Genomic DNA, 25,958 nt, shown 5'->3' with positions numbered 1-25,958 from the left:
AACTCCCTCGAACAATGTGGCCATAGTTGGGGTGAGGGCGGTGACGTTCCGGCTTTCCCCTCCAGCAGCCCTGAAGCCACAATAAATCCTGGTGCCTGTGTTTGCTCCCGGGTTTTGGCTCATTGTATTTAAGGAAACAGCCAGCGGGTGGTGGAAATGTATCCCAGAATAAAACACAGCCCAAAGGCTTCAAGTTTTCTCAAGGAATTTAGCAAAAGGGTCCGTGTTTTGCCCTGGTTGTTCCCAGGGAGTGGGGATGGAAGCCTGCTGGGGATGGAGATGCAGCTACAGCCCCTGTGTGTGCCCATGAGTCTCCCTGTCATCCGCGGATCCCAGGTTGTCCCTGTGCCCTCAGCCGGATAGTTTGGACAACCAAACTGGAATTGTTGCTGCCTGCACCTCGCTTCCAACCCACTCCCAAGGGGCTCGGGATCACCTTCATGTGCTGCTCCCAGCCCTCCTGCCCAGGGTTTCGGTGAGGGAGTTTAGAGCTTTGAATTTCCCTTGGCACCAATGGAGCTGGGAATGCAGACAGCTTGGTGTCCACATACAGCACCCAAAAAATATGTCTGGGTGCTGGGTTCGTCACCGTTCCCGTCCCGGGAGAGCTCCCCACCTCCTCCCATGGCAGAGAGGGGGCTGCCAAAAATCACACTTCTTGTTTTAGCTCCGCTGAAACCCGCCTGCCTTTCGGGTTCGTTTCTCCTCCTTTACGTCAAGCTGCCGCATATGCTGCAGGCGCCAGCGGGAAGTTTTCTGCCAAAGGCAGTGCTAAGGAAGAAAGGAGGCAGAGGACGGTTTCGCTTTCAGCTGCCAACGCCCCCCCAGCCCCCCCAATCCCCCCCTTCCAGGTCAGGGACCTGCAGAACCTCCTGCAAGTCCTCCAGCACAGATCCCAGGGGGACACAGGTGCCTGTCAGTGCCACTCTTGTGTCCCCATCACCTCTGAGGCTTTGCAGACACATCGCTGCAAAACGGGGCCGGAGCTCAGGACCACCCAACCACCCACCCGTGAATATTTTCCAGTAGAAACGCTAAGAATAGCACACAGAAAGGCAGCTGGGCATGGACTGGGATGAAGCCATGACACTCCAAAAGCCCTGCGCCAGGTCTGCCTTTGTGCCGAGGTGCTTTGATGGAGGATTTGAAAGAGAGAGGGAAGGTATTGTTCTCTCTTGCTTTTGTTGGCACCTTTCAAAAGCTTGAATTCCTGTTCTCTGCTTCCCTCCAGCCCAAGCCTGGCCTTTTCCCCCATGCAGCTATCAACAATGAGCTCATTTTTCCCCAAAACCAGCTAAAAAGCAGAAGCATCAGAAGCAGAAGGTGATGGGATGGTTACACACCCATGAGGACCACCACTATTTCCATTCCTCATTTTCCATGGGTGCTGCTCACACCTCCTTTTGGATTTCCCAGTGGGAATTTGCCCAGCTTCTCACTCCAGAAGGTACCAGCCTGAAGCAGAAGCAGCAAACCCAGGGCTCATTTGGGGTTGCTGCTGGTGAGACATGAAAAAAGGCAGGGGGGCCCCTCAGTCACAGGGAAGGGGGGATAGGGGAGACCCCATCACAGCAGCATCCCTCAACTCCTGGTGAGAAACACAGTGCTCGACTGCTCTTTTCCATTCTTTATTCCAACCATCCACTTTGGTTACAGTTCTGAAAGGTTTTTTTGGTAGCTGTTGTGGTGTTTTTTTTCATCTCCTCTAATCTGAACCCACCTTCAGCAATATTATAAAACTCTACAATTACAGTAATGACCAGTTAACAATAAATAGGTATTTGTTAGTTCACGAAGTTAAAGTGCTTTGAGAAGGGATGTAAGAAGCTCTATCCTAGATTCTGGGGTGGGGGGGGAATACCTTGGAAATGTAGTGCAGTAGGAAGCTCTGGCCCGTTGTCTGTAGTCTGTGGTCACGAGAGGCACATGGCACCTCCCCCTTGCCCAAAAGACTCCTCGGGCACTCCTGAGTGAGCAGGCACGAAGCAGGAGCTGTGCTGCTGCCACAGGTTATTGGAAGCATAAGACAGGATGCCCTCACCCTCACACAGCCCGAGGTTGGGGTGTTTCAGACTGGGAAAGGTTTGGACAAGGTGTGGGATCACCCTCTGCAGGGAGAGAATCCCGTTTTTCACAGTTTAGTCTTGCTCGGAGACCTCGAAGCCCAAGAGAAGCAAACTCTGCCCCCCACCCTGTCCCCTCAGTGGGGGAAGGGAAGCAGAGTTGCTCTGGGCAGTGGGGACAGGCACAGCCCCCCGAGCCCGGCGGTGTCGCCCTGAGATCCGCAGCCTCTTTCCCTGAGGAAGCGCGGTCCCTCTCCCAGAGGAGCGGTGTGGGGAGCAGGGCTTGCCTGCTGCCCACGGATAAATGCCCTTAGCTGCCTGCAGAGGATTTGTGCGTTTCAAACGTCTTCCCAGGGCCTCCCAGTTTGCTTTGGGCTCTGCTTCCACCTTCCCTTCCAGTCCCCTTCCATCTCTCCTTCCCCACACCCCAAATCTAGTCATCTTCCAAGCCTTTTCCATGCAAACTCCTAACTTTGCACCTGCCCTTGCAGGTTTCCAGTGCTAATTCCCGATCTCCCTCCCACATCAAAGCCAGCTGCAAACAAAAAATAATAAACCGAAGCCCAAAACCCTTCCAGAGTCCAATTCTCCAGACCAGAAGGGGACTCACAAGTGGCGCTGGGAGTGTTCCAGCTGCTTGCCAACCCAAACATTAGCCACTAAAAACTTGGAGGCGTCAGTCCCCACTCAGATCAACCAGTTCAGAAGGCCGAGGGCTGGCTCCTCCTCCTCATCACATGCACGTTCCTAAATTGAGGAGTGGCCGTGCCCTGAGGATCAGTGCATGCACATCGGCAGAAGTCCCCTGAACAGGATAACAGAGCTGCCAGGGAGAGGCTGTCACTGGCACAGCGAATGTCCCCCACGTGTCCCCAGCCCCTGCTCCTCCTGGCCCTGCAGTCACATCCTCCTCACTGAGGCTCTTCCAGCGAGGCCAAAAATGGAAACGGTGCTGCCCAGGACCCCTTTGAGGACAATCAATGTCCAAGGAGTGCCTAAGAAAACAGGGATCTCCCTTCAGGAGCGGACAGCAGGAAGTGCAGGAAGAGCAGGACGGTGGGAACACAGCTGTGTTCAGTGGAAGAGCTCCACCAAAGCCACCATCAGGAGCAGCTGCAGCCACGAGCCAAAGGTCATGGTGGCCTGGTCCTTCTGGAACAGGAAGCGGAGCTGGTTGACCAGGCGCTCCTTCACCAGCGCCTGCCTGAACCCGTCCTCCTCCGAGATGCACACGTAGTGGCCGTAGTGGCCGTGGCTGACGTTCTGGATGAAGTGGAAGCAATCCTGCTGGGGGTGGGTGGTGTTGCAGGTCTTGATGAGGCTGTTGTTGTGGTACCAGTTGTAGGTGGCGTAGTGGGACTCGATGGAACAGTTGAGGTAATAGCGGGAGAAAGGGACAACTGCGATGTTCTGGTAGTCGTCTGCAGGAAGAGATGGAGAAGGAGGGGTTGAGGCAGGATTGTCCAGGAACCACAGATTCCCCCAAAAGCACCTAGGGAAGACCAGCCGGGTTGATGGGGACATGCCCATGGCAGGAGGGCTAGAACTGGGTGACCTTTAAGGTCCCTTTCAAGACAAACCACTCCATGATTCTGTGTTACACAGCCATTTAACAACAATGGCCCACAGCTGGTGAAGTCCATGTGACTTTTCTCCCAGGACACAGACCTTAATCCCTCTCACCCAGCTCAGAAATACACTATCTCCACTAACTCCAACCTGGTGTCTTGATTTCTTTCCCAGTTCCCCAGCAGTGACTGGTAACAACTCACACAACCCATCCAAAGACTGGAGAACCAGCCACCCTGCCCCAGCCACCTCTGGGGACATTGTCCTGTGGCTCAAAAAAACCCTTTACATACCTTCCTTAGTAGCCCCGTTTTGGCAGTTTCCTTGCCACACATCCAAGTTCAGGTTCTGAAGCACCTCCCTAACGGATGGGAACGGGAATAAGCATTAACAGGGATAGGGAAGTGGCATTTCAGGGATAGGAAAGGAATCCCCCGTATGAGATCAAAGGAAGTTTATTACCTGGTATTATTGGGGTAGGGAACACAAACACACTCACACCCACACACCCCCCCCACACACACACCCCATTCCCAATTAGGAGTTTGCTGATGGCAAATGTGAGACCCAGCAGCAAAAGATGCAGAAGCTGCTGCCCAGGATGCCTCTGGGGACAGCCAAAGACTGTTGGGTTGGGTGCTCAAGGGAGGGCTGGACCCCTACAGGAGATCCCAGACTTTTTGGGACAGCACCGACACCCGCGCTTCCCTGCCCGGACAGGATGGGCTCGTCTCTCTCCATGGTGGGAAGGCGGCCTCAAAACCACACGTGGCCGTGGTCTGGAGCAGGAATACTGAGGGTCTGGGTGTTTCTCCCAGGGAAGCAGCGGGCACCACGTACCGGTTCAGGGACGCCGACTGGCAGGAGCCGTTGGCCCAGCCGCAGTGGGGGTCCCTGGCCAGCAGGCAGCTGTGGCAGTTGTTGCGATACGCCCTGCACATGTCCATGGGGATCTCCAGGACTTTGCTCGTGGAGCCCACATACAGCATGGCCTGCAGGAGGAAAGCAGAGGGGACGGGTGATCATCCCGGCACTGTGTCCCAGTGCCACCTGCTGAGTGTCTCCAGAGGGACACGGAGCTGCTGGAGTGACTCCAGAGGAGGCCACGGAGCTGCTCCGAGGGCTGGAGCCCCTCTGCTCTGGAGCCAGGCTGGGAGGGCTGGGGGTGTTCACCTGGAGAAGCTCCAGGGAGACCTGAGAGCCCCTTCCAGGGCCTAAATGGGCTCCAGAAGAGCTGGAGAGGGACTTGGGACAAGGGATGGAGGGACAGGACAAAGGGGAATGGCTTTCCACTGCCAGAGGGCAGGGTTAGATGGGATATTGGGATGAAAATTCTCTCCCTGTAAGAGTGGTGAAGCCCTGGCACAGGTTGCCCAGAGAAGCTGCCCCATACCTGGAAGTGTTGAAAGCCAGGCTGGAAGAGGCTTGGAGTAACCTGGTCTAGTGGAAGGTGTTCCTGCCTATCGCAGGTGGGTAGAACTGGATGAGCTTTAAGGTCCTGTGATTCTAGGATTCTACTTCCAGATCCAGGGGCTGGGAGTAAACCGTCTGTCCCTGCCCTCCCTGCTGCCAGATTTTAAAGTTACAGCCCAACCCACTGTTTTCCTTCCCACAGAACAAGCAGAGACCCACCCTCTTGTGGTCCAGGATCATGGACTGGATCGGGTCCTTGTTTGGAAAGACCTGGAGCTCCATGATATTCTGCACCCCATCTGGCAGCTCCACGACCTTGTGGATGGATCCTTTGTCTGGGAAGAAAGATGGGAGAGCCCTGATGAGACACCCTGAGAGCAGAAGAGATGATGCCAAGAGATTCCAAGAGTCTGACTGGATTCTTGACATCAGCCACCCAGAGAGAACAAGGAACTTTCCCTGAGGGTAACAAGGCTCAGGAATCCTTGTTGTTCACCCTCTTGCGTAGTTTACCCTTACCAAATAGTCTTCCCTTCATCCCACCATCAACCAGAGAGAGGTGGAAGATGTGATCCCAGCTCATGCAGGGATCAGGACTCCCCAGGTGCCTCTGTGCCTGTTCCAGAGAGGGTGGGCATTGCCCTGCCAAGCCCTGCATGTGGGATCAAGCTTCCCACTGGGACTCTGCAAGGCATTAGTTGCATTTGAACTCAGGCTTTTGGGAAAGAAGACCAATCAGAGCATGCGTGGGCCCTAATCCAACCCAGGCCACCTACTGAGAGCCACCTTCAGTTTTTTAATCATAGATTAGCAATTTAAAAACCTCTGAAAGTCCCTCCACAAGTGCCAGTGAACAGATTCCAGCACAGTGCAGAAAAAGGGATGAGCACAGCTCAGGCAGGTAAAGCAGGCAGGACAGCTCTGGAAATTGAGGGAGCGGGTCCCTTTGGAAAGGATTTCTGCTTGTAAAGCCATACCTGGGGAGAGCTGTGCTAACCCTCCCTTGCCTTAAAAACACTTGCCCCGAGACCTCCCACAGGTTGAAGCCCAAATGGGTAAATCCCACATGCTCGGGATTCTGCTTTGATTCTGGCTTTGCCTACGCAGCCAAATTGGAAGTATTCAGTAGCACTTGGGACTTGGCAGCTCTTTTCTGCTTGACAAACATATGCCAAGCTGGGAACACAGCCCCTTGTTCGCTCTGCAGTGAGGGTCTCGTCTGCTTCCCCTGGGCTCCCTACCCTCGAGGGGAAAGCTAATTCCAGGGATCCCCACAGGGAATGGTTCCCAGTACCTGTTGCCAGATAAAGCACATTGTAGCGGTGTCCATCGGCCGCAGTGACCTCGTGCACCCCGATCTTCTGGTAGCGGTGCTTGTTGTGGAATAGGGGGCTCTTGGTGGGGGACAGGGGCTCCACCCGCTCCTCCACCTCGGGGTGGCTGTCGGCTATCTTGAAGGTCTCGCTCGGGGTGTGCTGTCCCGAGGGAACACACTGCAGCAAGAGGGCACAAAAGCCACTGTCAGAGTCAGACAGGTCCCCGAGGATGAGGGTGGAGGGCTGGAGAGCTCAGCAGGGGAACAGCGTGGACACCTCAGCCCAGAGGAGATGCCCAGGTGCGGTGCACAGCCCTGCCCTGGGGGCAAACACAGGCCCTGGGGGTGCTGCAACTGTGCTCGTGCCTGGTGCATGGAGGAGTCTGTCTCCCCATGCTTTCTGTGAAGGCACGGGACCTCCTTTTGTTTCCAGCAACAAGGCTCAGGCTCCTTCCCCCAGTGCCTACAACCACCCTCGCTGGCCAGCTCTCACCTGGCTGCTCCGTGTCCCCTCACCTGCTCCAGGGACCCTGAGAACTGCAGTGGCACTGCAGGGACTAAGCCCTCCTGGCCTTGGGACCCCTCTCCACTTCACGTGGGGCAGCTCACTCACCTGCCCAGGTTTGACCTCCGGGTTGGGACCGTTGTAGCCTTTGAGTTTGGATGTCCGGAACACGTCGTCAATGTCCCCAAAGGAATAGACACAGACAGCAGAGCTTCCCCTGAGGGCAGCGAGACAAAGAGGGGGTCAGGGAGACACTGGTCACCACCCCTACAGCTGGGACACAGCTGTGTTCGTCACCACACCCACTCCATCTGCTTCTCAGAGACACTAAAGGGCTGGAGGAAAGGATTTGGCCCATGGGACAGGGCACCCCCCTCCCTGTTTTGCAGAGCCCCTCACCAGGTGTTTGTGAAGAGCCCGTAGACTTTTGAGAGCCGCCAGTTGCTCGCAGGGACAAAGAAGACGTCCTGCAACCAGTTGAAGTTGCCCTTGGTGACTGGGTCAACACAAATCAAGCTGGCCTTCAGGAAGGTGGTCCACTTGGAAGCAGAGAGGGAACTGGTTCCTCCTTTATCTTCCTGGGGGAGAGGGAAAGCAGGGAGTCAGGGTTTGGCAGAGAACACCACAAAGTCCCCAACTTGGGAGGGATAAGCCCCCCAGCAGATGGATAACTGGGGGATGCTCCACGGGTATGTCTGATGCTGGTTACAGCAACAGTCGTGTTCCTCTAACATCCCAGCAAGACAGGACAGGTATTTCTCTTCCCTACAACCAAGACGGGAGCCAGAGTAGGGGAAAGCCAAACGACATGGCTGTACCCACACAAACTCTCTGGCAGAGGAGACATTTGAGGCAGAGGGGCCAAATCAAGTGTGGATAACCCCAGGTGAGCCATCATGTCCACCTGTCACCCCTGGAGCACTCCTGCCTGCCCATCACACATGGTTCCCGTGGTACCTTACACAGCTGGGCCACTCGGGAGATGTTTCTGGGGGCCTCAGGGCTCTTATCCGGGTTGTCTTCACGGAAGAAGTAATAAATCTTGTCCTGGTGAGGCTCTTCGTGCCTTAACATGGTGGCTTTGACAAACTGTGGGTCTGAAAGGGGAAGTGAGCCATCAGAAAACCTTGGCTTGAGCACACAGACTTCATCTGAAAAGCCACTGATGGGGACAAAGCAGCATGTTCTGCAAACAACCACCCACCCCCAGCCGAGGGAGGGAATGAAACACATCTGTGCTCCAGGGAAAGGACTGGTCTGAGACCATCCGCTGCTCCTGACCTGTGCATTGCACCAACTGTGCTTCACCTGACACCTTCCCAGTGGCTCCCCTTCCTCTCCCTCCTGCCCAACATCCTGGACTCATTCCCTCGAGGGCCAAATCCACAGAACCTGGTGAAGCCTTGGCTGCTTAGCAGCAAAGGAAACCCATCTCCCTTCTTGCTCAGGGAGGTGTTATCAGGGAGAAAGGATCCCTCAGTGCTGTTTGTGTTTGGAAAACCCAGTGATGCTGTTCCTATTAATACAGCTCTACCATGACAGGCATCCCTGGCAGCATCAGGTCCCTCTGGGCATCATTAGCTGGCGTTCCCAAGGCAGGGAGCTCTGTGTCAGCATGGGATCAGCCTGGCAGCTCTGGGGCTCTCAGGTATGGTTTGGCTTCCCCCTCCATGCACAAGTTCTGTTTTATTCTGTTGTCATCTTGATTTAATTTTTCATTTTGCCAGAGGTTCAATAATCTCCCATTTCCTGGTGTCACTGGGGAGACAACATAACAAACTCATGGAAATGGAGGAGGGTCCTTTCCCTCTACCCCCACACTGTCCCCTGCACAAACCAACGTGATCCTGCCTCAGGGTCTCACCCTCAGGGTTTTGGAAAGAGTCACTGCCCATAGTGGAAGTTGTTCTTCCCGTTTCCACCACCACAGGGCAGCTGATGGGCACTTTTACACAACCCTAATTCCTCGTATCTGAGAAGGGACTTGCCACCCTCATTTCCTCATTGCCTTACCCTGAGGAACAGGAACTCACTTATCAGGTGTTTTGTGACAGAAGCAAAGAGGTGAAATTCCCTCAGCTGGCACGGAGGGGACCAGATCAGCCCTCCCTGCAGCTTTGGGGGTGACTGAAGAAGCAGCCCTGGAGCTCCACCCCAGCAGGGCAGAGAGGATGTCCCCCTCCAAGCTGTGGTCTGACAGAGTCCAACTTATCAATCTGGTGGGCTTCCACACCTTGGGAATCTCCCCCACACTCACTCTGCATCACTGTGTCACTTGTGTAGAGCTCTCCACCCCCTCTCACTCGACGGAAACGAGGGATCTTGCCGTTCTGCTGGCTCTTCTTGATGGTGGAGTAGATGTCATCACCTGTGGGACAGGAAGGCTCATTTGCAGCAGGATGTTTCCAGAGGGGACAGAAAGATTTGTAAGAAGAGAAGAATGAAATGGGAACTTTCTGGGCACATGAACTCGCAGAGATGGTGGACACACATCAAAAAACTCAGTCCCCGTTGCTTAGGACTGAGCAGGTCTGGCAGGACTCCTTAAAGAGTGGTGGGGACAGATTTCTGGGAAGGATCCCCTTTCCAGGTCCAGAGCAGTGGGATTATTGCAGGATCTTCCTTCTAAGGACCTTTCCAACCCAGACCATTCTATGATTCTATGATCCCCCACTGTTGTCATTGCATCTGACCCTCCCACACAGCCACTCAATCCCATGGCCTGGATGGGAAAAGCCAACCTCAGTGCCATGCTCTGTCCTAAAAGAGGCAAAAGCAAGAAGTGCTAAGGCCAACTAGAGCAGGGGACAAAGGCCTTGGAGCAGCCTCAGGGGGCCCCTTTTTGTCACAGAGAGCCTTTTGTGCACAGCACGACGACTGAAAAATAGGAAAACATGAAAATACCAGACTTACCATCGACGACAACGAGGGTGTTGGAGTCAGGGGTGAACGGAGCGATTCCTCTGCCATCCCACGATGGGCTCTCCTTCCTCTGCGTCTGGAGAAGGATGGAAATGGACTCTCAGTGGGATCAGGTGCCTACATCCACCCCTGGGGCAGGAGGAAAGTGGTTTTCCTTGCCTGGCACAGCTCAAATGAGGGAAGGACTCATACCAGGTTCCAGCAGGTGGGAGCGCAGGCACCGGTCCCGCACACCAACATCCCGTCTCCGTACTTCTCCACTAGCGTGAGGTAATTCTTATTGTCCTCCTGCAAGAGAAGGGAGAGGAGCATAAGCAGGTGTGAGCAGCAGAGCAAAGCCCCCAGAACTAAAAAACACACTGCAGATGGCTTTCCCAGCTTTTTCATGGATCTTACAGCTAGAGGAGGAGGAAGGCTTCACTCAGAGAGAGCACATGAGGAGCACACACAGCTCCTTCTCCAGAAGTCCTTCAGCCCAAGTCCTTCAACCCTCACCCACCCAGCTGTTCCACCACAGGTAGGACCTACCGAACTCCCAGATGTCATGCACAGTCCTTCATTTTTCACTGGGAAGTCTTCCTAGGATAAAAGAGAGAGAAAAATGCTATTAATTCCTTCCCTCCAAAGGCCAACCCACGTGGGCTCAGCCCCATGCACTACAAGAAGGTCATTAAACACTGCACTGTATCCCTTCTCCCTACCCTTGGCATTTGAAAACACCCGGGAAGGCTGTGTTGGATCCCTCAGGCCCTCGAGGTGATGAAGAGAAGTGGGGATGCAGGGCTAAAGTGGCAGGAATGACTGGGCTGCTCTCCAGAGGATCTGGGAAGAGGATTTGCCACTGTGGGGAAAAGGTGTTCAACAGTGGCTGGTGCGGACACGAACCACAGTGTTCTGGGAGCATGAAAGGAAGTATTTGGGCGACTGAGAAAGACAAGAGGGGGCCACAAGAAAGCCAGTGGGGGTTTTCCTGCTCTATTAACTCAGTGCCCAGCTCAGAGCTTCCTGCTTTTAAGAAAAGGCAGCCTGGGCTCCAATAACAGAAAAGAATGGGAACGGAGCTTTTCCCCAGTGACGCCAGTCTAAGCATCGCTTTTCATACTAAAAAAGGGTTCTTTACCGGAAAAATGCTCCCTGTGGGACAGCAAAGACCTCATAAGGATCACATCCAGGGAAGAACCCACCAATGGCTGGCACGGAAGACTTTCCTGTTGCTCCAGCCATTCCTTACTCTGACATTGTGGCTTCCTGGTTAGATCAGGCAGGCTGGGCAGAGACCAGGCTCTTCCAGGCCTGACTTTATAGAGTACCTGGAGTCTGGGCTGTGAGACAGATGCTGGACACTTTTTACAGGGCTCTGGTGCCCAATTTGTTGGCAGAACATCCTTACCGTGTAGTTCTCAGAGGTTGCAAAGTCGTAGTAGTAAAGCCTCCCCTCTCCCCCGATGTAGATGGATGAGCTGTTTTCCTCATGGTAGAAGACTGGGTACTTCTCACTCCTGGGAAATACATATTCCTTTGCACCTAGGAACAGCACACTCGTCAGGGAAACCACTACAGAGAGCACACATGGCCAGCTTGGCTGATCCACTCCCTTCCCGTGCCCTTGGAGCGATGAGAAAAACATGGACACAGGGCTGGGGGCCCTCTGGGATAGCTGGCCCAGAGCCAGGCAGGCAGGGAAAGGCAGCTCCCAGGCTCGGAGCAGAGCTATTGTCCCTTGGGCCCCAGGGGACAGGAGAGCTCCACAATGGAGCCACCCCACCTGGCCCCTGCAGAGCTTGTGATGGAGGAAGAGGAATTACTCCAGGAGCTGTGGTAGGAGAGTGGGAGCTCAAAGAGACTCAAACCTGGCTCTGCAGCAGCCAGGTAAGCACTGCCTTCCACTGTCAGAGTGCCTCCTGCCTCCCAGCTTTGGGATGAAGGGCTCCATCCCCTCTCAGAACACCCTCTGACAACCAGTCTGGGCATCTGCCTGACAGATTTGGCTCCTGCAGCCTCCTGCACTTTATCAGCCTCTCTCCCTGCCCTGTCAGCATCCTCCTTCCCAGGGCCAGGAGGCTCAGACAGGGTTTGGAACCCCCAGGCCAGAGCCCAGGTGAGACAGGGGAAAGGTGCACCCAAAAGCCACAACTGATGGGCTTCACACCCCAGACGTGAACAAGAAGTGTCTGAAAGACCTGGGACATCACAGCTGCTTGCTGCAGATGAGTGGCTTTCCAGGCCCAGCTGGAAGAAGAACTGCCTGTCCTCTCCTCTTTCCTTCCCCTTTCACATTCTGGCTTTTCTGGCTCCTCTTTCCTACAAGCATCCTCCCTGCCCCTCTGTGTGTCCAGCCCAGGTGCTGGAGGCTGGCCCTGCACTGCAGGTGTGATTCTCCTCCCCTGGGGCTTCTGCTGTCCCTCCTTGGGGTGCCCTGCCCCTGCAGTCTTCTCTGGGGGGGTGCAGCCACATCTGGGCAGCTTCGAGCAGGTGTGACAGGGCCCAGACCACCACAGTGGGCAGCAGTGACACGAGAGGGATTGCTCCTCCAAGGTGGAAAAGGCTCCAAGCATCAGGACTGACCTCTGCTTAGGAACTCCATTTTCATCATTCCCTCTTCTCCCTTTTCCAAAGAAGGGGCCCCTCTCCTGGCAAGTGCTGCCGCTCCCAGCACAAAGACAAAGGCCGGGGCTGCCTCGGCAGCGGGCGGCCTGCACAGACAGGCAATTAATCAGTGGCACGTGTCCCTCTATTTATAGGGGTTGTCACTTGGCAGGACAGGGAAAGGCCAGTCTTTGCCCAGTCCAACACTCCCCTCTGCCCGGAGCAAGCAGTACAGGGGGGCTCGCCGCCAAGGCTCCGCAGAGCCAAAAAGGGAAAAAGACTCATTAGAGGTCACTGGGGCTGCTGAATTCCTGCTTGACTTATGGGTTTATTCTCCACTTTGCTCCCTGGTTGCACCTTCCCCAGGTCTCTAATCCCTGCAGGGTTAAACAAGCAATGTTTTCCCATCAGGGCTTGGGTAACCTGCCAAAAACCCACGGGTCCTGTTTTGCAAGGGCATTTCAACCACAAAGTGAGGGTAGAGATGTGCCTTGGACAGAAACTAATGTAACACCTCCCTGCGCCCTTCCCCCACCCCGTAGGATGGAGCCAGCTGGGACCCTCAGCCAGGAAAGCCCAGCTGGATGACGGTCCCTGCTTGCCTGTGTCCCCTCCTCAGCCTTCCCGTGCCTCTCCTCTGTCCAGAGACTCGGAGAAACTCCTGAGCATGTGCTGTGCCTTGTGGAGAAGCTGGCATGGAGTCCTTCAGAGTGATTCTGCAACTCATCTGCCCTCCAAGAGGGAAGACAGCCAGGCCTGCCTTCAGCCACAGACTCAGTCTAAGCTTGCCTAGGAGAGGACTAATCCCCCTTGCACCTTCTTCCTTCCCAGAAATCCTCAAAAACCCCACTCTTGGCCCAACCTGTGGAGGTCAGGCACACAGGAACCCCTAAAGCCCTTTTTACCCCATCACCAACACGCCGCAAGCAGGTCTGGCCCGACTGCAGCAAACTTCACCCTTGTTCTCAAACCTCCAGCCCCTAAATTTGCTGCTCACCCAGACAAACACGCACCTGCAACCATTCCCTGCTCCTCCTCCTCACACTTTTTACACACTTCAGCCCTGTGGTCCTACTACCTTTGGGTTCCTTTGGAGGCTTTTCCCAGTGCTATCTCAGCTCGGCGAGCTGTGCCAACCTGCAAGGACACACTCCACTCCAAAGAGCTGGAAACAAACAAGCCCTAAACAATAATTTGGTCGGCGCCGACGTGTTATTTATCCTGCAGCTCCCCAGGGACTGCTCTGAATCACTAAGCTGAGAGTAAACAGCTCTGCTAGCCAGGGCCCACAAGTGTGGTTGTGGTTCCAGCACTGATTTAACCGGATTTGGAAGGGAGCCTTTAAGGGGGCTTCCAGGAGTGGATGCTGGGATCCCTCTGCCTCTGTGGCAGACCTGCACAGCTCAGATTATAGAAGCTGTTTGATTCCCTTTTGCTTCTCCTCTGGCAGGTTGGGGGGGAGAAACCCTGCACCCCCTGTGTCATTACATGGGGGTATAAATGGGTTCCAGAGCTGGGAATGATGAGGCAAAGGGTATCTAATGGCCCACACTATCACAGAATCGTGGAATCATAGAATAGTTTGGGTTAGAAGGAACCTTAAAGATCATCTAGCTTCAAACTCCTGCTACATGCAGGGACACCTTCCATAGACCAGGTTGCTCAGAACTCCATCCAGTCTGGCCTCCAACACCTCCAGGGATGGGACAATGTCCTACTATGTCCCCAACGGGACATGCTTTTCCTCGCAACACCAAAGCTGCTTTTGACACTGCAAAGAAAGGCTCTTCCCCTCGGAAGGGGGAAGGCACGACCCTGCCATCACCCTCCCTCCAAAATCCGAGTCCAGAACTCCAGAAGACACAGGGCTCATTTCCAGAGCCTCGCTAACTCTGCCAAGTCCCTTTGCCCGAGTGCTTTTGCCTGGCATTTACTGCCAACCTCAGGGATAGCACACAGATCAATGGCACCATTGTCCATTGAAATGCTAACCCCAGTCCAGCGGGATGAATGGGAGAAAGAGCAGCTTTGTCTTGGGGAGAGCACCACACCAGAGGGATGGAGAAGAATAACATTAAATGAGGGAGAAAGAAGGAGCCCGGTGCATCTCAGAAGGATGCCTACAGCGTGAGGTAAGGGAGAAGGAAGGAAGCAAAAGAGGGAGATGCTCTGGATGAGCTGAGGGCAGGGAGGCCAACCCTAAATGCAGGACAATGCAGATGACAGACGGAGCAATACTGTTCTCATCTGACAGAGTGACATGGACACAGCTTTAGTGACACAGCAAATGGCTCTCTGGCTCCCTTTGGGTCCAGAAGCCCCTTCACAAGGCACCAAGAGCCTGGTCCACCCCAGCACCACAGCAAGGTTGGGCTCCCAGAGCATCCCAGAGCTTTGTGCTCCCACCTCCAGAACAGATGCCCAGCTAGAGAGGCAGCGTTGGCACGCAGCCTCATCGCAGGCAAACTCAATAAGACAGCTCCCATCCCGGCTGGAGGGCTGACTCAGCTACGGCTGTCCTTTTCCCCTTCACACTCCACCATTCCCGGTCTGGCAGTTGGCTCCAGCATTCCAGACACTCGGCTTAGTCACCAGCTTACAATGCTCCCAGCACCGGTAGTGGGTGAGCCACTGTGGGCCTGCAGGTGCTGGGGAGGACAGTGCCTTCCTAGAATGGAGGTGATGGTTCCAACCTGCTCCAGTGCCAACACTCTAAAATACAGAACTGAAATACTGCTCGGGAAAAATGAAAGGGGAAGGAGGACGAGATAAGCACCTGCTGGCTTTGGGGAGCGGTGCTGATGCAGGCAAGAGACAGATTCATTACTTGCTGCCCATAAACCCCTTATTAAGTGGGACCCACCTTAGGATATGAGGTAGAGCATACTCTGGGAAAGCAGAGTATGGGGTTTGGTGCTCCCTGGAATTACCTGCTGCCCACTGCAGCCCCTCTGCTGCCCTTACTGAAGCTGCCTGTGTTCTCCCAAACTGCTGCTGCCACGGGACAGGGGCACAGGGTTGGGCCACCACCAAATGGTAAATTGGGAACTACACCGGTGCAGCGCCGCTGCAGTGAACACAGCCAAGCCTTCACCGCGTTCCTGACGCCCAGGCAATGCACCCGGCAGCCCCGGGAATTCTCGCTGTAACGCGTTGTAACGCCGTCAGTCATCGCGGCCACGCGTCACCGCGCCGGTGGCACTGCCACCTGCTCCGCTGCCGCGGGTCTGACAGCAAGCACACTCCTGCTCACAACCCTTCCTCCTCCAGCCATTCCCCGGGTTTTACTTATTCCTTCCTTTTTGAATAGCTGCGACAGATTCCGACCTTGATAACGGCATGACTCTGCTGCGGCAATCCGGCTGGGATCGGCTCTGGCAGCAGAAGGAAAAGCTGCCTGCTCCGTGCTGACTCAAGGACTGGCAATGTGGGGGTGTCCCCTGGTTCTCATTCCTACGCCTGTGCCCTCAGCTCCCAGCAATGCAGGGCTGGCTGTGAGTCAGGGCTGTGTGCTCCGGGCTGCTCGACATCATTCCCTCTTTGGGAAGACAGGAGCCGTCTCGATGCAATGACATCAATCCCTCCTTCACTCCCACTTCCCCAGTGCGGGCAGGATGCATGACAAGCATCCCAGCACAGGCAGATCAATCATTTTCCTGGGGATGTGATTCAGGTCCACTGCCTTAGTCAGCCACTTTGGGGCCAGGACTCTCCATCCCAGCTCCAACATCACTCAGTAATTGCATTTCAGTTTCACTGTTCCCTCAGGCAAGACCAGGAGGACAATCCTCGGATTTCCCACCTGCTTGGCCACATACTAGCCCTACCATCTCCTCTAAGGAGAGCGTGGAAAGTCACGGCACCCATCCCAGAGGGATGGAGTCACCCCCAGGGGCTGCCATGGATTCCCTCCATCTCTGGGAGCTGGACTGGACTGCACCACATCACTCCCACCAAGAGCCACGTGCCATCTGCCTTCCCAGCTCCACCACGGAAGCCAACAGCTTTTATTTTTTTTTTTAGATGATCTATAAATTCCCAAATTGAGACATTTCGGAAAGAGGAAACATATCTCCAGAGAGTTGCTGTGTTAGGTTTTTCTTCCATCATGACTTTGCCCGAAGGGGACAATGTGACACAAGAAAACCACAGTCAGGACAGGGACATGCTCCCCAGAGCCCTGCTCACCCATGAGTTTCCCTTTCCCATGGGATGGATGCCTTGAGCAGCCTGATGGGCTTCTGGGACCCGGCAGAGCCTGCAGCAACAGGGTTTTTTATAGGAACAATTTGACTCTAAATGAGACGACCCGAGAGGAACATTTTGGGGCGGTTGGCTCTGACCTGTCACAGAATAATTGAAGGGTTGTGAGCTGCAAGGTTTCCAACATGCCATCAACAACACGCTCTGTGAAAAGTGATACGTTTTTTTTGGAGGGGTTTCTGAGAAGGGGGTGAAAAGGAAAGAAATGTGGGAAACCACTTCCTTCTCATTCATTGCACATGAAAAAAACGGCTTTGTTAATCCCTCCTCTCCCCATCTTCTGCCACCAGCATGCTGCTGAGGGATTGAACTGCACCCCTGGCGTTGGAGTCCTTACTCCCGAAGGATCTCTGGAGCTGAGACCTTACAGCCACTTCTCTGTCCCTGAGCAGGAGAGGCATGGAAAGGTTATAGGATCACCCTGTGGGGAACATCTCTCACTCTACAAGGCAGTCTCACACTGTTTCAGTTCAGTCTGTGCTCCAACAGACTCATTTCTCAAAGCAAGTAAAATAAAGAGAGCAGAACCAAAACCACCTGACTCCCTATAAATTTCCATCCCATATTCCTAAGAGCTTCCTCCAGTACCAAATATCATATTTGTCCTGCTTTCACTCCCTCCCTGTTCCCTTCCTGTTCAGCTTGGAGCAGGCTGGGAGCATGGTGACCATGAGCTGGTGCCTGGTGGCTGGCACAGCTCAGAAGGGGTCAGTGCTGCCTGCCTTCCCCTCCCAGTCTCCCCTGCCTTCTTTTCAGGATGGTTGTAGGGACCCCCAAAACTCCTCTGTGCCTCGACTGGGGAGCAGCAGCGGAAACCAGGCAGCCTGGTGCTAAAAATGTTTCTTGCTGAACTGAGACCAGACACATCCACGTGTTTCCTGCCCCTTAAAGCCCTCCGTGCCTTCCAAGGGACCGCACAGCTCCCTGCCACAGGAAGCCACCCCCTGCTTCTGGCCATCCCACCACGAGAGCCAGAGGGCAGGATCTGGAAAGTGGATCAACAAGTTCTGTTGTGGGCATCAGTCCCCACCTACGTATTCGAAAACCAACACAGCCCCTCCTCTCCCACCGGGGCAGCAAAGGGCACCAGCCAGGTGTGTCAGCAACACTGTGGTCACAGCAGCTGCCTTTCCTGTGGCCAGGCATTCCTGCAGATGCATCCCGAGAGCATGCCCGGAGAGGACGGAGCACACTAAACGGTTTTCCGAAGTGCTTTCTCATCAGCCCGGGGCAGGCAAAAGCCCTGACCGTAATTTTCCCATGCCCTCCATCCTGTAGGAAGGATGTAGCTCCCAAAAGCAGCAGAGCTGAGAGCAAGGGATTGGGCTGTGCGCTGTTTTCCTTCTATTTTCCACCTGGGACCAGATGGAAACTCCATCTCTTCATGCAGTGAACCAGTGAGCCCAGTACTGAGTAGAACAGGCATCCCACAGGGAAGTGGAGAGGGATCAGGGGAACACAACCCTGAATCCCTGGCTATGGGATCCATGAGCTTACAGAAAACCCAGAAAAAAAGAGGTGTGAAAGCACGGAGGGGAAACATGCGGCTGTTACTCAAATCCAGCCCGACCTGCCTTACACATTTCCAGATCGCAGGAGGCCAGAGCAACGGGTTTAATCTGGTATTTCTCATCCTGTCTTGCCCCTGAGAGTTTGTTGATGAGCAGCGTTTAATCATTCGCCAAGAAACCTCACGTTATCCTTTCTCACACCCCTCCCTAACTGCTTCGCAGCACTCCTCCAAAGGGAAGGGCAAGGCCACAGATAGACCACCAACATCAACAGCTTCTCTACAGCGGGACTTTTCCATCCTTGGCCAACCTACATTCCCAGCAGCCTCCCATCTTGCCTTTTCCCTGGCTTCTTCCCTCCCCACTCCTGCAGGCCCTGCCATCATGGGGTGTTCGTGCTGCTGCCCTCAAGAGATCCCTGCCATCAACAGCAAAATGCTCCGGAGCAGAGGAAACAATTCAGCCCGCATTATCAGGGATATATCCTACAAAAGCTCTCAGCCTATGTGCAATCCAAATGCCTGGAAGGGCCACGCTTGCGGAGCACACTCTAACTAGACAAATATGCTTTTTTAGAGTTACACTCCAGAAGGCAAATATTCTGTCACATTAACAATTCCTACTCTATTTCTGGGAGTGCCTTGGCAGCAGGCAGCGGCATTCAATCTTGGGGTGAGCCAGGGCAGGAAGAAAGAGGGGGAAGGGCGGGGGGAACCCTTTTGGCTTGGTAAGGCAGCTGCTGGGCATGGGCAGGATTGCTCAAAAGCTCTTCTGAGAGCAGCGCTGCCGATATTCCCTCCGCGAGAGGCCTCCAAACCAGAGCCGGCAGGTCCCAAAAGCCCACTCAGCGAAGCAACAAAAGAGACCCCTAACCTGCAGCTGGGGAGGAACATGCCCTGGATTCAAAGCCTCTGCCTTCATCAGGGCTCTGGGGGCACAGGCAGCACTGCAGGGCTCTGCTCACCCCGGGAAGGCTCAAACCAGAGTGCTCCACGCTCCGGGAAAGATGGATTTCTCCTTATTAAACACAAAATGACTACATGACAGGCACAGCAGCGTATTCCATGCATACTAACACATCGCCAGTATTTCCTGCATGCTCACCCCCCCCCCCCCAAAATTATGCAGTACTGAAGGCTGTGCTGCTGCAAGACGAGTCCAGAGCCTTTGATGCTGCAGATGCAGCCTGCCATCCAGCAGGTACGTTATTCCCAACCAGCCCCGGAGCTGAGCTGCTCGCTGCACCCTATGGATTGCAGGTGCTAAATTTAGAGCCAGGTTTTGTTACTTTCCAAAAGCTGTTCTCTGTAATGACAGTCCCGAGCTGTGCCTGTTCCTGGAGGAAGCTGGGAAACAGCGGCCTGTGATTATGGAATTTTATTATACGGTCAGTGGAACAATGGCAGAACAACCACTGGATGTTGTGTCAACACAACAAAGGATGGTTTTAGCAGGATCCGGAGAGCCCCTCCCACCAAGAAAGTCAGATCCAGGGATTGATTTATCATAAAAAGCCTTTCAGGATGAAAATTGCCCCGAGCAGCTCTATCTGCATCCACCAGCAAAACAACCTTGCTTAATTGCCTTCCATCTCCCACTTTCCTGCAGCTGGGAAACCCTTCCCAAGCATGAGTCAACTCCTCCCAGCCCAGGAGAGGCCAGCCAGAGGTGGTCAGAGAGCAGGGGGATCTGTGATGTTCCCCATGGAAGTTTAAAGGTGGGAAGAATGGTTTGGAATGGGCTGCCCAGGGAGGTGGTGGATTCACCCTCCCTGGAGGTTTTTAAGATGGGACTGGATGTGCCATCAGTGCCAAGGTCTGGTAACCATGGCAGGGTTGAATCAAGAGTTGGACTTGATGATCTCAGAGATCTTTCCCAACCCAGTTGATTCTATGACTCTGAGATCAGTGGCTCTGGAGTTACAGTTCCCTGTGCAAAACAGATGAGATGTGTGCAGCCCAGGAAGGGACTTCCTGTCTGGACTGGGGAAGTGCCCTGCCATGCTCTTTCCAGTTTCCACCTGCTGCTAGAGGTCTCTCACCCCTGAGTATAAGGTGGGTCTCAGTCCCACAGACATTTGGGTTTGTGCCAGGGCATGCCCTGAAGTCCTTTCCAGCACCCTCTTTCTGCTCGCTTGACCTCCCACCAGCAGAACACACGGTATCCATTCTTCTCACACCCATCCTTGGCTGCAGCACAACATTACTCAGACTTGGAAAGCTTCACAGTCAGGCATTTGAAACCAGACAGTAGGATCAGACTTCCCAAAACACCAAGATATGAGCAAACCCATGACGAGGGTTGCTGTCAGCAGCCCAAGGGCAGGTGCCTGGCTGGGACCGGCTCTGCATTCCTCAAGGAAAATCCTAGAACTCCTTAAACTTGCAGTGCCCTCTCCCTCCCACAGCACACATATCCTAGATAAAGCAGAATATTTATCCCAAGTGGGTAATTAGGCATGGAGCATTGCTGCAGAAGGGCACTGACCCAGTCAATGGGGCTCAAACTGGGGAGTGGACAAGTGGCAGAACCAGAGTTGTCATTAAGGGCAGGATTTATTACACAAGCCCTGTTGCTCCAGACTTATGCTGCTCTGGATTTATTAGAGCTGCTAGGAGATGCTTCCACATCCAGCTCCTGTGGCGCTCTTACAGCGTTCTCTGTCGCACACAGCACCGGGTGGAGCTGGGATTGACAGGAAAAGAGTGCCCAACAGGAGGAACAAGTCCTATTCTTGGAGTGACCAGGAATAGCCACATGCCATCAGATGTAGCTGGCTGCAGAACAGGCAATTGCTCCCTCCTAACTCACCTTCCAGCCCTTTTCTTGGATACAAGTTTCCCTTAAAAGCACCTTGTACTCAATACTTAGATTTGGTTTGTAGTCAAGTTTAGATTTAGTTTGTACTCAAATACTCAGGCTCAAACTTAGTTTGTCTTTTTAAGGCACCAAGTCTGAATATCTCAACTACAGAACACCTTCCCAGGCCAATTTTCAGCAATCCTGACCTCAGATCAGCCCTCAGGCTGCCACAGAGCTGGGCAGGAATTGACATCTGGCTCTCTTTTCCAGCCACAGCTTTCATTAGTCCTCCCATTCCTGTTGTTCTTGTGTCATGCTCTTGCAACAGGAGGTGGTTGTGATTCAGTCAGTTTGTTTGGTTTGTTTTTCTTCTTTTTCAATCTGCACAGAGGAAAATACGTTTTTCAACCAACATTTTCTGCTCCCAGCATCACCCACCCTGTGAAAACAAGCCGTCTGCAGAAAATAGCATTGCTGGGAAAGCAAGAAGCTTTCTCCTGGAAATGGTGAGAGCTTCATGTGAAACTGTCCTACAGAGATGTTTCACACTCGTGGGACCACAAGGAAATGGTGATGCTGTCACTGAGGAGGAAAAGCTGGTGCTAGCACCAAAAATCTTCTGGTTTGCCACATCAGTACGAGTTCCACCCTATCTCATAGAATGCCAAAATTATTTGGGTTGGAAGGACCTTAAAGATCATCTCATTCCACCTGCCCTGCCATGAGCAGGGTCACCTTCCACTATCCCAGGTTGCTCCAAGCCCCATCCAACCTGGCCTGGAACACTTCCAGGGATCCAGGGGCAGCCACAGCTTCTCTGGACAGTCTGTGCCAGGGCCTCACCACCCTCACAGGGAAGAATTTTTTCCTAATATCCAATCTAAACTACTCTCCATCAGTAGGAAGGTATTCCCCCCTGTCCCATCACTCCAGGCCCTTGTCCAAGGTCGAGCTGAACACAGCACCACCACCCCAGTGGGCAGGGAGAGCTCCTAGAAGAGCTCCTACAGCACTCAGAGTGCTGCTGACAGTTTTCCCAAGGCAAAGAGGCAGCCAAGCTTAGCAAAGCCCAGAAGTTATTACGGGCAGCACAGGCAAATTCCCGGAACTGCCCCTCCAATGGCCCTCTGTGTCCCAGGGCAGGCTGGAACCAGTCCACACGGTTGAGGCAGCCAAGGGTCAAGTGCACAGCCTTTCTCTCTTTTCCCTAAGGGACCTGCTTATCTCCTCAGAACCTGTTCCCTTCAGCTTGCAGTCTCACCTGTTAATAAGATGGGAATGATTTAACAGCCAGACCCCATCCTACCCCAAGGTGTCAATGCAGCCACCAGAGAGGGACTGAGTTTGTGTTGGATCTACACAAGCACGGGGAAAACAGGGACAAAGTCTTCAGCGTGGCAGCAGCTAAAAATGATTCTGTGCTGCAAAGGCCCCAGGCTACAGCAGCCTGAGCCAGCCCTCAGGCTCCTTGCCATCCTCAGTGTTTTTCCCGATGCTCGGTGACTTTCCGGTCATGAGACAGCCAGCCTGGGATGTCACCCTCCCACTCCATGGAGAGAGGCTGCATCCATCACCCGGCCAGCTCCGGCCAGCCCCGCCACACAGCGGGTTCCGTCGCTGCAGATGGATCAGCAGAGTGAACACGCTATCCGTGCTGACAAGCAAAAGCTCCGTGTGGGATGGGAAAGGCACCTTTTTGCAAAGCAAAGCCCAGCTGGTCAGCGTTTAGCTGGAAAAATCCGAGGAGGCAGGGGGAGGATGGAAATAAGAGGGATGATAAGAACACGGCGTGCAAGGTTGGAGCACTTGTTTCTGCACCAGCCCAGGCAGTTGAGGCCAAACTCACTCCCACACTGCAAGTCCCAGCAGATAAGGAACTCGGCATTTAGAATCTTCCTCCATGAGGACACAGGGAAAAGCAACATCCAGAAGATACTACAGCCCACCTGTGTGCTGGGCCAGCTGCAAAGGCGAACAGGGGGAAAAGCCTTACCAGTAAAAAGGTTCTTAAGCACTTGAGCTATGACCAGTGGTCTGCAGCTGACCTTTGCCCCAGGCATCTTCCCCCTAAGAGGAAGGAATCCCGCAGAGTCAGATGTGCTGTGCAATAACTGCTTGCCCAGATGGACCCAGAGCTGGCCACCTGCACCAGCTGCTGGGAGGGCTCCAGGGTCCCTCAGCCTGCTTTCCATGGAATCAGGCTGATCTTTGGGGAAAGCGTGCCCCTTCCTCGCCTCCCACCACGCTGTGCTGTGGCATCAGGGACACAAAATAAGGGCAGAGCTGGGGCTGAAGCCTCAGAGTGGCTTTATGAGCCACAGGAAGGCAAAGCTGCAGAACATCGTGCTCCAGCCACCCACCGTCCTGGCCTGATGCCACCTGTCCAAGTCCCCAGGACTGTGGAGTTATTTAAATACAGGAGCTCCAAGCACCAAGACAGGCTGACTCTGCTCCTTTGTCTTCAGGTCTGAAGCTCAGGATTGTGCCACCTAAGCCTGGTTACATTTTTTCACAGATTACAAGTTCCCTCATCTACTTCTTGCTGAGAACCCAGACAATGTGGGACTAGGGGGCAAAACAGCAGAGTGGTTCAGAGGTACCTGCAGTGCAGGCAGGGCTCTCCCTGGGCCTAGTGGGTAAGGGTATGGTGCTGGTGAAGGAAGCAAGGCTGAGATGAAAAGACATCAGCAGCTTTGCCCAGTACTGATTTCCTCCTCTCCCCCTGCACAGCAGCCAGGGAGGATTCCCACACATGTGCTCTTCCCTCCCGGAGAGAGCCTGGTTCTGTCCACCCCCAGAAATCACTCCCTCCACCTGCAGGGCTGTAGTGTGAGGAAGTGCCTTTGCTGAAGCTGCTGTACCTGGTGCTTGTGCTGGGCTGTGGCGTGTAAGAAATTTAATTAGGTGAAGAGCTGCCAGCTCCTGCAGAGCCCAGGGCCGAGGCCAGTGCTGCACCACTGCAAATGCCGCACAGCCATGCAAAGGTCCTGGAATGCTGTGCTTCATCCAGCTCTCGCCTCCAAGAATAGGGTGGTCAGGCTGAAAATCAAGCCCTGCAACACCATCACACCCACGGCGAGGGACGAGCCTCTGTACGTGGCTGCAACAGCAGCAGCGTGCTGTGCTGAGCTGAGCTGCAGGCTTTTCTGAACATGCTGAGTTTTCACTGTGCCTGGAGCATTGGGGAAGTTCAGGAGGGCTCCTCCTGTCACCCACAGCATCCCCTTTGCCCCTGTCCCATTTCTTCACCCTCCTCCAGATCCTCCTCCTCTTCTCCACCCTCCTCCTCCTCCTCACCCACAGACCTACTTCTGAAGGGTAGAGGTTACACCAAGGAAAATGCAATCTGTTAACTAGGACACAGGACTGAACGTGCCACCCTCCGATACCTCCCCGGGTGAAATCCCTCTTGGCCTGTGGCCCTGCTAAGCTCTCCAAAAAAATTAGAGAAAGAGATAAGCACAGAAGAGAGATAAGCTGAGCTGATCCCCTTGCAGGGAAATGCTGTAACAGTAGCTGGTTTCGGTGCTTCCCAGTGACAGATCCTCCCTAAGTTCAGAGCCACCCTGACACAGGTGCAGGGACAAATGACCACACTGTGCACAGACAAGTGGGAATCAGCCTCTCGATCCCTCTCTTCCCCCTCAGCACAGTTTCACTCCAAGGACAGGCATTTCCAGCCCCACCAAACCCTGAAAATTTAACTTTAACCCTCCTGCCCTAAGCAGGGCAGGGCAAATGTCTATGGGGCAACGTGTGACCCCATCCTCTGCTTGGTCTCCAGCTCTGTGCCTTCTGCCCCCTACCACTTCCATCCCCTTTTCCCAGCCACTTCATTTGCCATCAGCCACCACAAATGACGCCATACCCAGAGCAACCTTTCCCTGCCCTCTGTGCCGGTGTCTCTCCCCTTTGTGCACCGAGGTGACAGGCAGGGGCCACCTCTGAGGCACGCACACACCCACCACCCTTCCCTCCGCTCCCAGCCCTTCATCCCAGCTCTTTCATCCCGAGGAAGGGCACAGTAAATGCCAGCAGAAGAATAACAGATGGCGCAGAACAAACCCGGGGAAATTGGTGTTCTCTGAAGTTGCCGGGGAATGGGGAGCACAGAGGAACTGTTGTACTGCAGAGCAGAGCGAGAGCCGCAGCCCCGGCGAAACCCGCCGGCTCAGCCAAACCCCGGGGACAAGACGGGGTCTTTGTTCAAGCCTCCCTGGAGGGGATTCATCAAAAAGCTTGGAAAGCACATGATAAAACCAGCTTCCACACACCAAGCTCAGGCTGTACCCTAAGCTTGCTGCTTGAAAACATTTCTTTGTTCGATTTCTGCTAAGATCAGATCTGGTTGAAGTCCTTACGTGCCATTTATATATTTTCCCCGCAGACCAGGGACGTTCTGCAAATATTTACTCTCAAAACTCATTTGCAGCAAACAGGGTGAGTAAATCAGTCCATTAACTATGCAAATACACGTCTCGATTTCCGGAGAACTGTTAAGTTGGGGGAAATGGTTACTGTTTCAGAGCTTTTTGACAGCCCTTAATGTATACCCAGCTCCTAGGAAAATGCTTTCAAGAATATAAAAAAGGAAAGAATAGTCTAAAAATTCAATTAAAAGCAAAGAAGCAAGTCAAAACCCCTTGCCTGAGACCACAGGCATTTTAGGTAGTTTTACAGAAAGCCAAAAGTCTCCCTGAGGAAACAAAAGAAATAAAAATAGACGAACTGTGCTCAAAGGACAAGACCCAAGTATGAAACACACGGTGCAGGGAGTAGCTGGGAGCTGCAGGGACCGCTGCTGCATCCCAAGGTTGCAGCTGAGTGCAGCCCGGCACTTACCTTGCGGCGCTGTGATGATCCTGGGGTTCACCTTGGAGTGCCCCGCTGCCCACACGCCCAGCTGGCCGGCCCACAGGGCCACCAAGAGGGCAACAGGCGAGCTCCTACCCATCTCTACTTACTCGGGAGCAGGGATCGTGAGCCTGTGAGCCTGACAGCTGCATCGC

The 25,958-nt window shown here is 54.0% G+C and overlaps 1 protein-coding gene across 1 annotated transcript; it reads right to left on the bottom strand.

The window, feature by feature from the left end:
- Positions 1-1,617: 1,617 nt before the first annotated feature.
- Positions 1,618-25,958, bottom strand: SEMA7A (semaphorin 7A (John Milton Hagen blood group)). Its single transcript, XM_050309074.1, has 14 exons — positions 25,792-25,958; positions 11,178-11,311; positions 10,316-10,366; positions 9,980-10,075; positions 9,779-9,863; positions 9,123-9,233; positions 7,823-7,962; positions 7,265-7,443; positions 6,974-7,082; positions 6,340-6,538; positions 5,265-5,380; positions 4,473-4,624; positions 3,926-3,993; positions 1,618-3,484 (listed from the first exon to the last, which is right to left on the bottom strand). Exons 1-14 carry the CDS (start codon positions 25,901-25,903, stop codon positions 3,138-3,140), a joined length of 1,899 nt encoding a protein of 632 aa, XP_050165031.1. The 5' UTR covers positions 25,904-25,958; the 3' UTR covers positions 1,618-3,137.

The sequence above is a fragment of the Myiozetetes cayanensis genome, unplaced genomic scaffold, assembly GCF_022539395.1.
Source record: "Myiozetetes cayanensis isolate MyiCay16 unplaced genomic scaffold, myiCay2020 scf14, whole genome shotgun sequence".
Taxonomy (NCBI): domain Eukaryota; kingdom Metazoa; phylum Chordata; class Aves; order Passeriformes; family Tyrannidae; genus Myiozetetes; species Myiozetetes cayanensis.
Note: the sequence above shows the minus strand (reverse complement) of the source record. Positions and strands in the feature narration are given on the sequence as shown.

Bases quoted from the DNA above. Each gene is read 5' to 3' on its own strand.
- SEMA7A (XM_050309074.1), bottom strand. From the start codon at position 25,903: ATGGGTAGGAGCTCGCCTGTTGCCCTCTTGGTGGCCCTGTGGGCCGGC. The intron at 11,312-25,791 runs GTAAGTGCCGGG...TGCTGTTCCTAG, and splicing joins GATCATCACAGCGCCGCAAG to GTGCAAAGGAATATGTATTT. The intron at 9,234-9,778 runs GTAAGTCTGGTA...CCTGTCCCACAG, and splicing joins CACCCTCGTTGTCGTCGATG to GTGATGACATCTACTCCACC.